General features: G+C 38.8%; 1 protein-coding gene and 1 long non-coding RNA gene across 4 annotated transcripts in view; one reads left to right on the plus strand and one right to left on the minus strand.

Moving 5' to 3' along the window:
- Positions 1-925, minus strand: part of ZBTB10 (zinc finger and BTB domain containing 10) — a 34,783-nt gene extending 33,858 nt beyond the window's left edge. Inside the window, exon 1 of the mRNA XM_045896330.3 lies at positions 827-925. Within this exon, the coding sequence (XP_045752286.1) occupies positions 827-925 (99 nt within the window). The remainder of the gene's footprint in view (positions 1-826) is intronic.
- The window catches only part of LOC123858951 (uncharacterized), a 95,608-nt gene continuing 78,890 nt past the window's right edge, over positions 15-16,732 (plus strand). The window contains exons 1-3 of one of the 3 annotated variants that reach the window (XR_010410630.1): positions 15-512; positions 984-2,937; positions 13,057-13,323. This is a non-coding gene — a long non-coding RNA (uncharacterized LOC123858951). Of the gene's footprint in view, positions 2,938-13,056; positions 13,324-16,732 lie in introns of all 3 variants that reach the window. The other 2 variants (XR_010410629.1, XR_006794308.3) reach the window with 2 other exon arrangements.

The raw sequence follows: 16,732 nt of genomic DNA on the forward strand, positions 1-16,732 counted from the left end.
ACCCCCGGCGTTCCGGTCTCGCGGGGCTCGGCCTCGCCCTCCCGCCCGGCCGCCGGGCTCGCGCTCGCTGCCGGGGCTGCCTCACGCGTCCACCGCCGCCCGCCGGGCCGCCGCCTCCGGCCGCCTCCTCGTCCTCCACCCCCGCCCCGCTGTGCTCCGGACAGCGTCCCGCGCGGAGAAGGGGGCGGGCGGCGGAGAGGTGAGCAGCGAGCCGGGGCGCGTGGGGCCTTCGAAGTTGAGAAGCGGAGTGCGGGGAGACCCTCCGCTGCCCCCTCTTTAAAGCCGCGCGCACACACCGACCCTCCAAACAGATATCCTTCCTCCGGTGCGCCGAGGAGTCCCGACGCCGCCGCCGACTTCCCAGGCGCTGAAGGCGAGAGGCACGTTAAGCTGCTGGGCTCCGCCACATAACGAACCGACAATAAAGCCGGCGGAGCGTTTCCGTCCGACCAGGCCCTGGCGGAGGTCGAATGGCAAATGAACAACGGACCGTGCGCCCACAATGCACCGGGGTAGCAGTAACCGCTGGAGGGGGAAAGGGTGGGGGCCGGGCTGGGGGAGGGGGGCTGGGCTTGGGGCTGGGCCGGGGTGGGGTGGGGGCGCCAGGGGACCGGGAAAGGGGCTGGGCCGCGCCTCCGGCCTGGGGGCGGGGGTGCGGCCGGGGGGGAAGGAAGTCGGCCGAGGGGCGGGGGACAAAAGGCCGAGCGGCTGGCTGGGGGTCTCGAGGAGGGGGCGGGCGTGTGCGGCCGGGGCCGGGCTACGCGGAGGACAAACAGCTGGCGAGTGTCAGGGTCTGGCCGCCTCCCCGCTGCCCGCACGCACCTACCCGCGCCCGGGACGCACATTTTCCTCCTCTCGCCACGAGTTCACCTGGGACTTTGGAAATAACTGTGCGGTGGGGGCTGCTGCGCTCCAGCCTTGTCATTTGCTAGGGGTGGGTGGCGGTGCCCAAGGAAGTGAACTTATTTTGTTCCTTCACAAAGACTGGACCAGGCGGTGCCTTTCACACAAGGAGGTTACAACCACCGACACCTCCTCGTCTGCAGCATTGTGTGTGCCAGGCAGCACCTCAGGCCCAAGGCAATAATCATTTCACAGAAAATGCACCGCCCCGAGTGTCTTATTGCTGTGATGAAATGGAAATTTAAATAAAAGGTCGAACACGTGCGTTCACTGGGAAGTATTGACATGGGTGTTACATCACCACCAGCCAATCAGATAACTCCAGTCGTGTTTATACTTCTACAACCACCTTGTGAGTATTACAGTATGTCATAACGTTATAAATATTAGGCAGGGTTTTCCCCAGGAGCGGGGAGGAGTCTGCTTATACGGACGTTGTGTGCGACTCCAAGGATTGTGTATCTAAAGACAAGAATTAGTTATTAAGATTTATTTTTTAATTGTTTACATTGCATATGGAATTTAGAATGATTAGAGGAACAGATTGAGCTAGAAATGAAACTCATAATCTTGGTCGAGTTTTCCAACTTAGAGCCCTTATACTCCTATTCTTGAAATTTTAAATAAGCTAAATTTTAAAGTGTTTAGACTCGTTTTACTATTTTAAAATGTGAAATAAATCTTATTTTTTATTCAAACCTATTTCAGGTTTAAAAAAGATCTTCTCGGGCGCCTGGGTGGCTCAGTTGGTTAAGCGACTGCCTTCGGCTCAGGTCATGATCCTGGAGTCCCGGGATCGAGTCCCGCATCGGGCTCCCTGCTCAGCAGGGGGTCTGCTTCTCCCTCTGACCCTCTTCCCTCTCGTGCTCTCTGTCTCTCATTCTCTCTCTCTCAAATAAATAAATAAAATCTTAAAAAAAAATTAAAAATTAAAAAAAATGATCCTCTCAAACTATGGCGAGGCTTTTTAACTTTAAAGAAATTTATTAATATTAAAAGTTTAATCACAAACTAATATGAAATATATTCAAGATAAACTCTTGAAAAAGGGAAAAAGGACATTTATATGGCAGGGTACACTTTTTACATTAAACACGTTAGGATGTGCATAGAAAAAATTGGAAATATGCACAAACTCTTTACACTTACAGATTATTGTTAGAGGCTTTAATTGTCTGCATTATGTATTAATGGAAAATTATATATGTTTAATAAAGAACATGTATTACAGCTTTTAGGCCCTCTAGTTTTATGATTCTGTTCTCTTGAAATTTCTATTTTTAAAATAAGAAAAATATTATACCTTTGAATATGTAATGTGGAGTATGGAATATGGTATGTTTCTGTTAACTTTAAAAAACAGATTTTCTCAGACATTATAAAATACCATTAGTATTAATATTTTTCAATGGATAAACACATGCATGCACATCGAGACTCATATATACTGTTGATTGTATTATACAAAGCAACTTCCACTTAATTCACTATAATTTTAGTGTCTGTAGAAATAAACAGTATTATATATCAAACAAAAAGTGTTAGTTGTATCTTATAGACAAAATATGATTTTAATGTAAAGAATGATGCTGATAACCTGCCACAAAAAGGCTTTGGCTTTGAGTTATTTTTCCAGTAATAATCATATTGTCATCTGCCTACCAATGATCAACAGCTTGAAATTCTGATAAAGATCCTCACTTGGTATGGTTTGTGGGTTTTTTTTTTTTTCTTCTTCTTTGTGTCCTGCTTTGTTTTAATTGTTGGGAAATCTAAGACAGTAGAATCATGATACTGACCTAATTTGTACCTTGGAGAAGAAAGGATTCTGCCTGCTTGGGCACATATAATATGTGCTTCCATGTGATATATAGAAGAATGTTATAATAATACTGTACTTTGTCCTTAATGCATTTTTTCAATTCCAGGCACTTTGCAAACAAATGCATTATTTATTGTATTTTAACCACCACTGCCACCCCCATAAAAAGAAGAATTACTGAAGTTAATTGCTTATCTAGGATTAAAGTAATGGTAAGTGAAAATGGACTTAATTTTTATTTCAACTTTACGAATTGTTTTCATTCCCAAACTGTTAAATGTGTATCTTTGCTTCTTTTCATCTTATATGTCTAATACCTAATAGGCACTATGTAAGTTTATGCTAGTATTATTATTTTTGCTTTCTGGTAGCACCAGAGTCACCAGAAGTGTTTGAATACTTAATGGTGTGAATTGTGTCAGGACTGTGTTTTTCTCAGACATATATCTTACCTTATATTTTGTAAAATTCACCTTGTTTTCTGTCTGGAATTATGTTTAAACATGGATTAATTAGGAATGAATACTAGATTCAAATGGTACAAATAAATGACTTAAATCTAGGACTACTGAACTTCCAACAACCAAATAGTGTGACTGTGTGGTGTGTGTATGTATTTATATTTTTATCATTTATTCTGTATAAATATATATTCAGTTGTCTTTCTCTGAATCCTAAGGTAGATGGAATCAGAAGCAAAGTAGAAGATAGTACTCAAAAATGTCTCAAAACAGCCCTACGAGGGGACTTTGAGTAACAGAAGGGGATCTCCTGTTCTGTAAATGGAGTTTTTAAGAATTCCCCCACCCCTTCCAGTCTCCTGCTAGCAAGCAGGGATCTGTTCTCCCCTTAGCCCCTACATTTGCTGTTGGGGGTTCTACCATATTTAAGGGGATTCCCCCTTATGCTTACCAGGGGAACCCCTCAAGAATGGGGCATTCCCCATGGGGTGCCTGGGTGGCTCAGTCGTTAAGCGTCTGCCTTCGGCTCAGGTCATGATCCCAGGATCCTGGGATCGAGTCCCACATCGGGCTCCCTGCTCTGCGGGAGGCCTGCTTCTCCCTCTCCCACTCCCCCTGCTTGTGTTCCTGCTCTCGCTGTGTCTCTCTCTGTCAAATAAATAAATAAAATCTTTAAAAAAAAAAAAAAAAAAAAGAATGGGTATTCCCCAACCAATTTATCCCCTAATTTCACTTTAGGCTATGTAAAAGTGCTATAGGTTACCTTGATACTGGCCTACTAGAACTGCTGTGAGGCAGAGATCCTATACCTTGGTCAGCTGATCTTTGTTAGCCAAATGTGACTGTCCTTTACTGCCTTGGTAGGGACACTTTGCCTCTTTAGTTTCTAGGGTCAATGGCCTATGATTCTGTCTGTGGGATTGACGCGTGTCATCCACCAGAATGAAGTACCTGAGAATGGTAACTGTGTGTTATTCACTCTTATAATCCCCTACCCCAATCCCAGCTTGGCACATAGTAGGAGTTAGGAAATGTTTGTTGAATAATTTATCTTTCCTTGCAATGTGTTTTGCTAGGCAATTTTTTCTTCTGTTTCTTCTTTTTTCTTTCCTTACTAAGTCAAAGGCATTATTTTTTAAAGTACTGAACTAATGTTTCCACTGAATTTACGTTAAAAAAATAATCATATATATACAATGGAATATTATTCTGTCCTAAAAAAAGAAGGTAATCTTGCCATTTGCAACAACATGGATAAAACTGGAGGACATTATGGTAAGTGAAATAAGCCAGACACAGAAGGAAAAATACTGCATGATACTACTTTTATGAGGTATTCAAACTCTTAGAAGCAGAAAGTGGAGTAATGGTTGCCAGGCGTTGGGGTGGGGGTGGAAATGAGAGGTGTTAGTCAAAGGGTACAAAGTTTCAGCTATGCAAGGTGAATAGTCTTAGACATCTATTGTATAGCATCATGCTTATATTTAACAATACTGTACTGTATAAAAGTTTGCTAAGAATGTAGGTCTTAAGTGTCCTTCACAAAAAGGTAATAACAAAGTAGGCAGTAGAAAACTTTTTTTTTTTTAATTTATTTATTTGACAGAGAGAGACACAGAGAGAGAGGGAACACAAGCAGGGGGAGTGGGAGAGGGAGAAGCAGGCTTCCCGTGGAGCAGGGAGCCCAATGAGTGGCTCGATCCCAGGACCCTGGGATCATGACCCGAGCTGAAGGCAGACGCTTAACGACTGAGCTACGCAGGCGCCCCAGCAGTAGAAAACTTTTGAAGGTGATGGATATGTTCATAGCATAGATAGTGGTGATGGTTTCACAGGTGTATACGTATCTCCATATTCATCAAATATAAATAATATTATTAGTATTAACACCATTTTCTATGTAGCTTACAGTGAATTACAGTTTGCACACTGCCTTTAAATTAAATCAAGGTAGGTATTATTATCCTCATTTAACAGATGAGGAAACTCAAGTACAAAAGGGTTAACCAACTTGCTCAAGATTATTGGATGAGGCAGAAGTTACATTTGTAAGGTTGAAGACAGTCTCTAGTCTAAGGCATCCTTCCCTACTAAAACACACATGATACACTATATCTGCATAATTATAGGCTACACTCAATTTTAAACTTTTTTCATACTTTAAACATGCTCATAGGAGAAAAAAACAAAAAAGATCACTCATTTTTTCTGGTAACAAAACTAACCACTATTGTGTAAATATAGTCATCTTTTTCTGTGCCTAGCTAAAATGGTTTTTTGGTGTTTATGAACTGGATCTTAGCATATTTGCGTTTCTAGTTATTAATATGTTTTAATATGAGTAAATATTTTTAGTGTCATTTTAATGGCTATGGATATACCTTAATTTATTTAACTGGTCTTCTATTGTTGGATTTATCATTGTTTACAGTTTTTTTGGTCATTATAAACAATTCTTTAGTGAATATTCTTGAAACTAAAACCTTGTATCTATTATTTCTTTTGGATAAATCCTAAAAGGGGAATTTCTTGCAAGAGGAATAAACATTTTCATAAAGTCATTAGTATCATTTGATTGCCCTCCAGAAATGCTCTCAAAAGTGTGAAAAGTACCAAAAGAAAATACAATTAGGGAAGTGTTTTTTGGTTTTCTTTTAAAGATTTTATTTATTTGACAGACACAGGGAGAGGGAACACAAGCAGGGGGAGTGGAAGAGGGAGAAGCAGGCTTTCCGCTGAGCAGGGAGCCCTATACGACTTGGGACTTGATCCCAGGACCCTGGGATCATGATCTGAGCCCTGAGCCAAAGGCAGACACTTAAACTGAGCCACCCAGGCGCCCCCAGTTAGGGAAGTATTTTTATAATATTGGGCCATGAAAGACCTAGTTCTAAGTAGAACATATAAACAAGAGCTTTAAAGAAAAAGCTCTAACAGAATTGCCTATATAAAATTATAAAACAAAAGTTTTTCTTTTTTAAGATTTTATTTATTTGACAGAGAGACAGCGAGAGAGGGAAACAAGCAGGGGAGTGGGAGAGGGAGAAGCAGGCTTCCCGCCGAGCAAGAAGCCTGATGCGGGGCTCGATCCCAGAACCCTGGGATCATGACCTGAACCAAAGGCAGACGCTTAAGGACTGAGCCACCCAGGCGCCTGAAAACAAAAGTTTTTAAAACAAAAATTTTTCAGAGACATAATAAAGTTTTTTTTTTTTTTTTAGGTGTACTAGGAAAAAGAAATTGGCTATATGTGACAAAGGCTTAATATCACTAATATACAAAGAGCTCTTGTAAATCAATAGGTCAAACACATATCTAGTAGAAGAAAAAAATGTGCAAAAGACGTAGAAAACTATATAAGAAGGAATACAAATGACTAGTGAACATATCAGAAGGTATGCAGACTTGGCTAGTAATCAGCAGTGTGCATAAAAAACACCAGTGGGGGGGAAAAAAACACCAGTGGATAAGTGATTTTTTAATCCATCAGAGGTGTAGTAAAGTAAATATAATTGGGAATGTAGAATAACTTATCAGGTAGGCTGTTTGGCTGTATGTATCAAAATAGAAATATATATATATGTATCTTTTTTCCCAGCAATTTCCTTTCTAGAAATTTATCCTAGACAGGTATATTAAGATGTCTGTGCAAGGGGTGCCTGGTGGCTCAGTTGGTTAAGCGACTGCCTTCGGCTCAGGTCATGATCCCGGAGTCCTGGGATCGAGCCCCGCATCGGGCTCCCTGCTCAGCGGGGAGTCTGCTTCTCCCTCTCCCACTCCCCGTTTGTGTTCCCTCTCTCGCTGTGTCTTTCTCTGTCAAATAAATAAATAAAATCTTAAAAAAAAAAAAAAAGATGTCTGTGCAAGGACATTAATTGTAGCACTGTGTATAAGCCTAAAAAACTTGAGCTTTCATCAGTATGGGGTTATTTACATACATTATGGTACATGCTTATAATGAATTATTGACCAACCATTAAAAAGGTTGATGTGGCATTTTATGAGTCCAGGGCTTAGTGTTGAGTTAAAAAAAGCAATAATTAACATATATAATAGGAATAATCAATTCAACCATTAATGTTTATTGATAGCAATGGTCCCTAGAATATATACATAACTTCATATGTGAATACTAGCATGGAAAGTAGTTTAAAAGGATAGTCACAGAATGGGGACGATAATTCTCTCAGTAGTTGAATTTCAGTTTTGAAAAAAATTTCTTGACACATTTTCTGTACTGCTGTGTATTGAGAATATAATTTATATTGGGTATAGAATCCCAAAAAATCAATAAAGCTATTTTCATTTTGGGAGAAAAAGTTAACTTTGATAATCAATGACGTGCTTTTTCCCAGGACTTCTGGGAAGGAGTACTACTCATTCTTCTTTTTCTCCACACACTGTGAACCCATTTTGCCTTGCCCCTAAAAAATAAACATAAAAGATTTAAAAGACAAAAACCAGTGTTTCTTTTCTTAGAAAATCCCAATCTCTTTAAAACCTGAAGTTTCAAAGTCTCAAGTTTACATGCAAATGTTCAGAGAAGCATCTATCTCAGTACACCATACATTCTCGCCCTGCCCTCTAATCCATTCCTACAGGGAAGCCAGTAATCTTTTCAGAATGCAGATCTGATCCTATCACCCCACCCACACTCATGCTTAAAACCCTACAAAGGTCTCAATTATTTTCTGTTGGTCTACATATCAAAACACTTTCTAAACACTGGCCTGTAGAGTCCAGCAAGGTCTGGCTGACTTTCATACTCTAGCTCCATCTCATGCCTGGTTCCCCCTGCTGCTGACACTCGTCCTGAAGCTAGCCTTTTTCTTTCCTTCATGTTTCCTTTGATACCTACCTGCCTGGCCTTTGTGCAGGCAGTTTCCAGTCAGAAATGTTTTTCCCTCCTTTCTCCTAATTAATTCACAGTCATCCTTAGATCACTTCCTCAGGGCAGCTTTTCCTAACCACCCACACCCACCAATATTCAAATATCCTGTTGCAGATTTTCCTAGCATTTTTTAGTTCTCCTTCACAGTACTTGTCATAATTGCAGTTTTTAAACATGTGTAATTATTTGATTATTGCATGCTCCCTCAATAAACCAAAACTCCATGAGGGCAAGGAGTATTTCTGGCTTTGCTCAATATTGTATTTCCATCATCTAGAAACAGTGACTGTGACATCACAGACAATCAGTAAGGATTGGTCAAATGAATCAATATATGAATGCACAAATTTGCAAACACTAGGTATACACAATCTTGGACGTCAACAAAAGACTAAAACATAGATCAGAATAAATTGATCAGAGCAGAATAAACTAGTAGAGCAGAAATACCACAGGTGTTAACTATTGATAATATTTGCATGTTATACAATGTAAGGCATTTCTATAAAGTGTACAGTTGTAGGAAGATTGTTTTGAAGTTTTTAAGAACTAAAGCTAGTGAATAAAAATAATTCCAATTACAACTTCTATACTACGTCATTAAAAATACACACAAATGAAATGTTTCTTAACTGTGAAGTTATGGTTTTATTTATTTATTTTTAAAGATTTTATTTATTTATTTGTCAGAGGGCACAAACGGGGAGCCTCCAGCAGGCAGAGGGAGAAGCAGGCTCCCTGCTGAGCAAGGATCCCAATGCGGGACTCGATCCCAGGCCCCTGGGATCATGACCTGAGCTGAAGGCAGACGCTTGACCAACTGAGCCACCCAGGCGTCCCTGTGAAGTTATGGTTTTAATTAAAAATATTTGAAAATTCAGGGTTGCTTTGACTGGCTTATTCAGTAGAGTATGTGACTCTTGATATCAGGGTTGTGAGTTCAAGCCCCATGTTGAGTGTGGAGCCTACTTAAAATTTAAAAAAAATTAAAAATTAGGTGAGTAGCATTTAAAAAATATTTGAAAATTCAGAATTTAATGATAGCTAACCATTTTGTGGTTGCGGTTTCTCTGCGTTTTTTTTTTTATTTTATTTTATTTTTTTTATTTTTTTTTATTTTTTTATTTTTTTTTTTATTTTTTTTTTTTATCTCTGCGTTTTAATTACTCACAAATAGGAGTTAGCTCACTATTCTCTGAGAAAGATGAAGTAAAAAATAAAATGACTTCTTCGTATATGTGAGTTGTACAAAAATAAATTATTTTTACAATATGAATTTTTTATATTGGCTGTAAAGAATGAGAACAATGAAGTAGGGGTAGAGGTTTAATATTTATTTTTATTGAAAACTCAGTTACTGGAATGCCTGAGTGGCTCAGTGGGTTAAGCGCCTGCCTTTGGCTCAGGTCATGATCCCAGGTGGGATTGGGCCCCATATCTGGCTCCCTGCTCAGCAGGGAGCCTGCTTCTCCCTCTCCCTCTGCCTGCCTCTCTGCCTACTTGTGCTCTCGCTCTATCTCTCTGTCAAATAAATAAATAATCTTAAAAAAAAAAAAAAAGACTCAGTTACTAAAACCACATATACATTATCAATTTTTATAGGAGATGCATCTCAAATATTTAGTTTACAGATACTGTTTAGTTCACAAATTGATTTTCCTGATAGGTTGATTAACTAGGCTCTGATCAGTAGCCACAAAGTTCATGCTAATCCTCTTTCCTAAGTTTACAAATGCAAACCAGTTACCTTCAGAAGGACCATGTGAGAAAACAGGGAAGGGAGAAAGATGTCAGGGCCATAAAGGTATAGTGCTATGAAGAAATGTCCTAAAGCAGGGCCTTCTTTTTTTTTTTTTTTTTAAGAATTTATTTTATTTATTTGACAGAGAGAGACACAGAGAGAGAGGGAACACAAGCAGGGGGGTGGGAGAGGGAGAAGCAGGCTTCCCACGGAGCAGGGAGCCCGATGCAGGGCTCGATCCCAGGGTCTGAGCCAAGGCAGGAGCTCAAGGACTGAGCCACCCAGGCTTTCTACACAACTTCATGCAATAATTTCATAGGGGGCTTAAATTCCGAATAAGTTAACTGCCCCCAGAATCTGGAGTTAATGTTAAAGTCAGAAAATACCACACTTTGGGGGAGCCTGGGTGGCTCAGTTGGTTAAGCGGCTGCCTTCTGCTCAGGTCATGATCCCAGAGTTCTGGGATCAAGCCCCAGCGTCAGGCTCCCTGCTCAGTGGGGAGTCTGCTTCTCCCTCTCCTTCTGCCCCTCCCCCTGCTTGTGCTCTCTCAAATAAATAAATAAAATCTTAAAAAAGAAAATATCACACTTTGAAACTAAAGCTAATGGAATTTGTATACTTTCAGGTCTAGCCCAGTGCTCTTCAAACTGGGGTATACTCAGCTCTGGAGGTATACCAGGAATTTCTAAGAGACGTGTGAGCAACACATAGATAGTTTTTAAGAGAATTAGTGGTTAGGTTTTCAACTTCCATAAGCCCTGTTTTTCCAAAACTGAGCTGCTAAAGAACCCGCCTCCCCTTGCCCAATCTTACTTTTTTCCCCATCACCAAAAAGAGGCACACCTTTCACCCACTCCTAATCTTAACTGTGTTAACATTGCCCCAGGATGGAAAAGGGGCACCAGAGACAGAAGTAAAATGTCCCTAATTACTTGGTAGCTATACTTTTGCAGATGGTTTTCAGCTTTTCCTTTCAACGAAACTGAAGAAGGACTTAACCAAAGTGTCAGTTAATCATTAAAAATAATTTTCAACAATAGATCACTAAGGGTTTTTTGCACATAACTTGGAAGGAGTTTAAAGAATTTTGTGACGTAGCTAAAACAAACTCCTTCTATTCCCATCATTCATAATTTTTCATGAACAAATAGTCTCAGCACGTCTTCAAAAGAAGAAAAAAAGGAATAAAATGTATGATGAACCCTTTCTCAGCCTAGCAAACAAATTCTGACCACATTAATTAGTTGAAGAAACTTAGCTAATTAAGAAATGTATTTTCAATAAATGTTTATATCATGCTTAATATCAATATATTTATGTTGCTTTGACCAAATATGCACTAGTAATTATAATGGTAGCTCATTTCAGGATATTTTTAGGACATATAAGGTCCAGAAATTTTTGAAATTAAATTTCAATTGATAATGGACTTCTGAGTATAAATGTCATATTATAAAACTCTGGAAGTGGAATGGAAGTAAAAAGGAATAATATAAATATTTCAACTGTTCATATATTTTTAAATGAATAATGGTGGGTATTAAATAATTATGGTATATAGATTCCATTGGATGGATTTTCTAAGATATTTTATTTTGTATTGTCAATATTTATAACATGCCAGAAATGACATTCATTACAACAATTTGAACTTACAATGAAAATATCTCAGATGCTACCTTAAAAATGTATAAAAGGGTACATAGTATTTCAGAATTATTTTGGGGAGGACACTGATCTATTTTTCACCAGTTGATAGTGAAATGAAAAAAAAAAACTAGAAAAATTTTCATAAAGTTATATTTGTTCAATTTAAAAGATTATTATTTTAAATTATATCCTTTCTCATGGTTTAGACTTAAGATATATTTTGAAATTATGATGTTAATGGACTGTAGCTTTATTTTTAATGTTCTTTTCTTCATTGTTGCCTAAAATGTTTTTAAGAAGTTATTTTTACTAACTCACAAAATTCAAAACCCTGAGAGAACCACTGGTCTAATAGAATGTAAAGAGGAATGTTTATTTTATAAGACAGAATATTCTGAAATTACTGAGGAATGGAGATAGCCAATTTACTATCTAGTTTAGTGGACATAGCCAACAAGCACTTTAAAGACATTTTTTTGAGTTTCTGCTCTGTACTGAACATCAGGATTTAGTAGATAGGTAAGATTGTCCCAATCCCCAAGAAACTCACCTTTCAGTGAGGGAGAGGAATATGTAAATTAATAATTATAATGGTTAAGTGTTGATAGAGATATGTAAAATTGCTGTGGAAACATGGAGGATAAAATGACTATTGCTGGTTTTAAAAGTTGAATTGCTAGGGAACATAGATGAAAATGGGAATTTGGCCAAAATAAAAGGATATTTATCCTAAAAGTAAGGCCATTTTGGGGTGCCTGGGTGGCTCAGTTGTTGGACGTCTGCCTTCCGCTCAGGTCATGGTCCCAGGGTCCTGGGATCGAGCTCCAGGTGGGGCTCCCTGCTCAGCGGGAAGCCTGCTCCTCCCTTTCCTACTCCCCCTGCTTGTGTTCCCTCTCTCACTGTGTCTCTCTCTGTCAAATAAAGAAAATCTTAAAAAAAAAAAAAAAAAAAAAGGCCATTTTAAGTTTGGTGTGTTTCGACTCTCGGACTGCTCGAGGTGAGATTTGTAAAGAAAGAATGGGGAAACTTCAATAAAGAGTTTGGTTTTTATCCTGAAAGTGATGGAAAGACTGAACGACTTTTTTAAGCAGGGAAATGAGTAAATCAGACACTTCTTAATAACATCTAATTCCTAATTATATGCTCGTTCAACCATTTGATCTTTAATTTGGCTTCCTATGTAGATTCACCCACTAGGAAGAAGTTCTCTTAGTAAACATAAACAAGGTAGGTTACCCTGCCAGGTAAATGTTCTACTAAAAAATAATGAATTGCCAAACTCTTCTGAATTGGTTTGAGATAGTGTCCAAAATCTAATATATTTTAAATATAGTGAACAAGCCCAGTTTTGGGATGCTCCAGCCTGAGTTGCAGATCTGAGACAATATTATTGAGATCAACGAATTGTTTCTACTTCTCAAAGTCCTGCCTGAAAAGCTAGTGGGATTTCTAAAGACTTTCTCGATCATAACCTAAAGATTACATACCCAACAGCCTCTCAGGTCTATTGAGAATTCAGTAGTCATGATGAAAATAATTTCGTAAAAGATGATAATGATAATTTAAAAATCCTTAATGCAACGTCCAGAAATGAAGATGAAGCTCTTCCAAGTATATTCGTGATCAACCAACATAAAATTTGCCTCAACCTTTGGGATATTACTCCTGCGACAAGAACCATAAAGAGTGGCTGTGCCATCATGCCTCTGTTTTCAAAAGGAGTGGACCAGACAGTGTGGGTGGAGAAGGAAAAAAATTCATAAGCACCTTTGGATAAACTGCTCAAAGTCGTTGCGCTACTTACAAGAGCTCAGCAGAGGCTTCTGCATGAACAAGAACAGTCGACATGAGTGAGGTAAGTTGTTTTCTTTTTGGTGAAATGAGAATCAATTCATTCATTTTGGCTTGATAAGTTTTTTGACTGCTCTGAGATCTATTCCCCCAGGCCAGTCACAGTCGGTGTTGTACTGTGCAAAGGTATTATGCCTCACTGGTCAGTGGAACCATTAGGCTCACTGAACAAGTACAATTCAGGTCCAGCCTACTTTTTTTCTTCTGTTTAAGTAACCTGACCTAACAACCGTGGGATTCTGTTGTTGACTCTTAAATATTTCAGGATTTTCAGGTTTGCTCAAGAGACACAAATGGTCAATTCGTGATTCAGAGACTTCTTCCTGCTCATGTGCTCAATGTCACATTAGTTAATACACACATGTGCAAAGCTATCCACAAGTGATGGGCTTATGGTTTTACTGTAGAGGACTTCAGTTTTCATTTTTCCAGACTTGGGAAAATTACCGAGTATCTCTAGACCCTGGTTTTCTCATTTCTAAAATGGAGCTAATAATAGAAAGGTAGTAACCTTCTAAGTCTGTTGTGAAAATTCAATGAAATTATATATGTAAAGCATTTAGCTCAGTGCCTGGCAAACATAAGCCAACAAATTAATTTATTCAATTCTTCAAATACTACATGCGGGTAGTAGAAATAAGCACTAGAGATAAAATAGCAAGAATAGACAGTTCTTGCTCTCATGATGCTTACAATCTCATGGAGGAGGGTGACAATCAAATAATCACAAAAAGAAATGTAAAGAAGAGAGAGAAGAAAGAGAAAAACGTGGTTTTGGAGCTTATAATAGGAAGATAAGATTTGGTTTTTGAGGGTGATTTTGAAACCTGAAAATTCTCTGGGAAAGTGGCATCTGAAAGATGATGAAGAGTTAACTTGGTGACGAGAAGAGAGATGGCTTTCCAGCCTGTGCAGAGGCCTGCAGAAGAATGGGTCATCTCAGGTTTGAATGATAGGAAGCAAGCACCAGTGGCCAGAGCAGTTGAGGGGGAGGGAGCAGGATGTGAGAAAAGGTGGGTTTGAGAAGAAGTGGATGTGATCCATTGAATAGCAGTTTTAAGTTTGTCTTTTTGATAAGAGCAATGGGAACCTGCTAAAGGACTTTTGAATTCAGTAGGAAGAAGGGACAGCATGAAGTACCATGAACAGATTTGGATTTTCAGATCATCTTGGCTGCAGATAACAGATAAGATGAGGACCAAAGGACATAGAAGTTTATAAGAGATGATGAGAACTTGGACTAGATTAATAATGGTAGAGGTGGAGAGAACTGCACAAATTTAAGAGATAATCTGGGAGGGAAAGTTTATATAAGTTGGTGAGGGATTGGATATGGGGATTAAAAAAGAGCGAAGTGTGGACTCTTAAGTGTCCGAGAGCAGTCACTAAAACAGGTAACATCAGAAGAGCAAAGTTTGGGGGTAAAGTTATGAATTCATGTTTGGAAATTTCATTTTGAGTTTCTTTTGAGATATTTGTGAGCACGTTAAGTAGGCTACAGCTCATAGGTTATATGTCTCATAAATGTATGTGTATATACACATGCACATGCATATATGTCATCTGTGGATAGGTGGTGACTTTTTCACCTGTAAAATGGGCACACTAATCCTGCCTCACAGGAGTGTTGTAAGAAATGAGTTGGAGAGGATGCACATAAAGTGCCTAAGTATGTATCCATAATTGTGCCAGGCCAAGAGATGGAAGAAAGGGCACTGGGTCCAGTAGTGGCAAAGTGATATGGAAATGTCTGAGGAAATGATGCAAGCAGTGTCAGATAAGCAGCAGCTGGAGTCAAGTGTGATAAACACAAGAGTCTGGTATATACCACTTCTGAAGGTTGATCTCTAGATTCTGTCAGCAAGCTACCTAGATGTTTTCTAAATGAGCAATTACTGAATCTGGAGTCTGGAAAGGCTCTTACTAATACAAACTATGACATTAAAGTATTCAAGGCAAGTTTTCATGGAAATTCATCAGCATTTATTGAGGGTCCCGAATCCACTGTGGTAAGGTCAATGAAAAATTTCTGGAACTGAAGAGTAGAAGTTGAACACAGAAAGAAGGGGGAAGGTGTGTTCTAGGAGGAGTGAAGAGTACTAAGACTCACAGATCTGTAAAAGCACAGTGGGATGAAAGGAGTGAAATTATCTTGGAATTAATAACATTTGGGGAATGACAAGGGATGATATTGGATAGGTTAAGGGCCCACATGATGGAAAGCAAGTAAATGATGGGATCTATCAGAAAATTGTAAGCAGGGAAATGATTGGACTTGCTTGTAGATAGAAAGGTTCAGACCATCATATAGACCAGAGAATGGAATTGAAGACTGAGAGACAGAGTTATCAGTTATGATGCTATTGCAGTAGAACAGGAAAAGATTAGAAGCTTGATGTCCAGGAGGCATTTGGAGAATAGTCTGGATTGGACATCTATATTGTAAATATACTATACTATACTATAGTATACTATATACTGTATATATACTATATATACTGTATATACTATATACTGTATATACTATATAGTATATATACTATATAGTATATATACTATATACTGTATATATACTATATACTGTATATATACTATACATATACTATATACACACTATACTATACCATAGTATATACTGTGTACCATAGAATACTATATACTGTACATGTACTATTTATACAGTATAATATATATTATATATAAATATCCCCAAACATATATGTGGTTGGGGATTATCAGTTATAATACGTAATTTAAATCAGTGTAAATGAAATAAATTAAGGACAAACTGAAAAGAGAAAGAATTTAAAAATGACCCTGTGAAACAGTATCATTTAAGGAACAGGTGTAAAGAGGATCCTGAGGTCTCTTATCCAATAATCCTCATTCTTAAAAGTTCTTCCTTATGTCTAACTTAGATATTTCATGCCGTAATCAAAGTCTATTTCTTTTTTTTTTTTTTAAAGATTTATTTATTTATTAGAGAGAGAGAGAATGAGAGACAGAGAGCATGAGAGGGAGGAGGGTCAGAGGGAGAAGCAGACTCCCTGCCGAGCAGGGAGCCCGATGCGGGACTCAATCCTGGGACTCCAGGATCATGACCTGAGCCGAAGGCAGTCGCTTAACCAACTGAGCCACCCAGGCGCCCAAAGTCTATTTCTTCTATCCACTCTCCAGTTGAGATAGAAAGCAACTGTTCATCATCTTGTATATAACAACCCTTCCTATGCTTGAATACTGTTATTAAGAAACCTGGTAGTCTTCTCTAACTTAGGCTAAATAATTTCTAGCTCCCATTTTCCCAACCCTTTAATCATCTCTGTGACTCTCTGTTGAATCCCTTCCACTTTCTCCACATCCCTCTTTAACTGTGGAGTCCGTTGCTGGACGATGGACTTTTGAGATTCACTTTG

The sequence above is a fragment of the Mirounga angustirostris genome, unplaced genomic scaffold (genome assembly GCF_029215605.1).
Source record: "Mirounga angustirostris isolate CCGP_5_RB_7025 unplaced genomic scaffold, mMirAng1.0.hap1 SCAF_4, whole genome shotgun sequence".
Classification (NCBI taxonomy): domain Eukaryota; kingdom Metazoa; phylum Chordata; class Mammalia; order Carnivora; family Phocidae; genus Mirounga; species Mirounga angustirostris.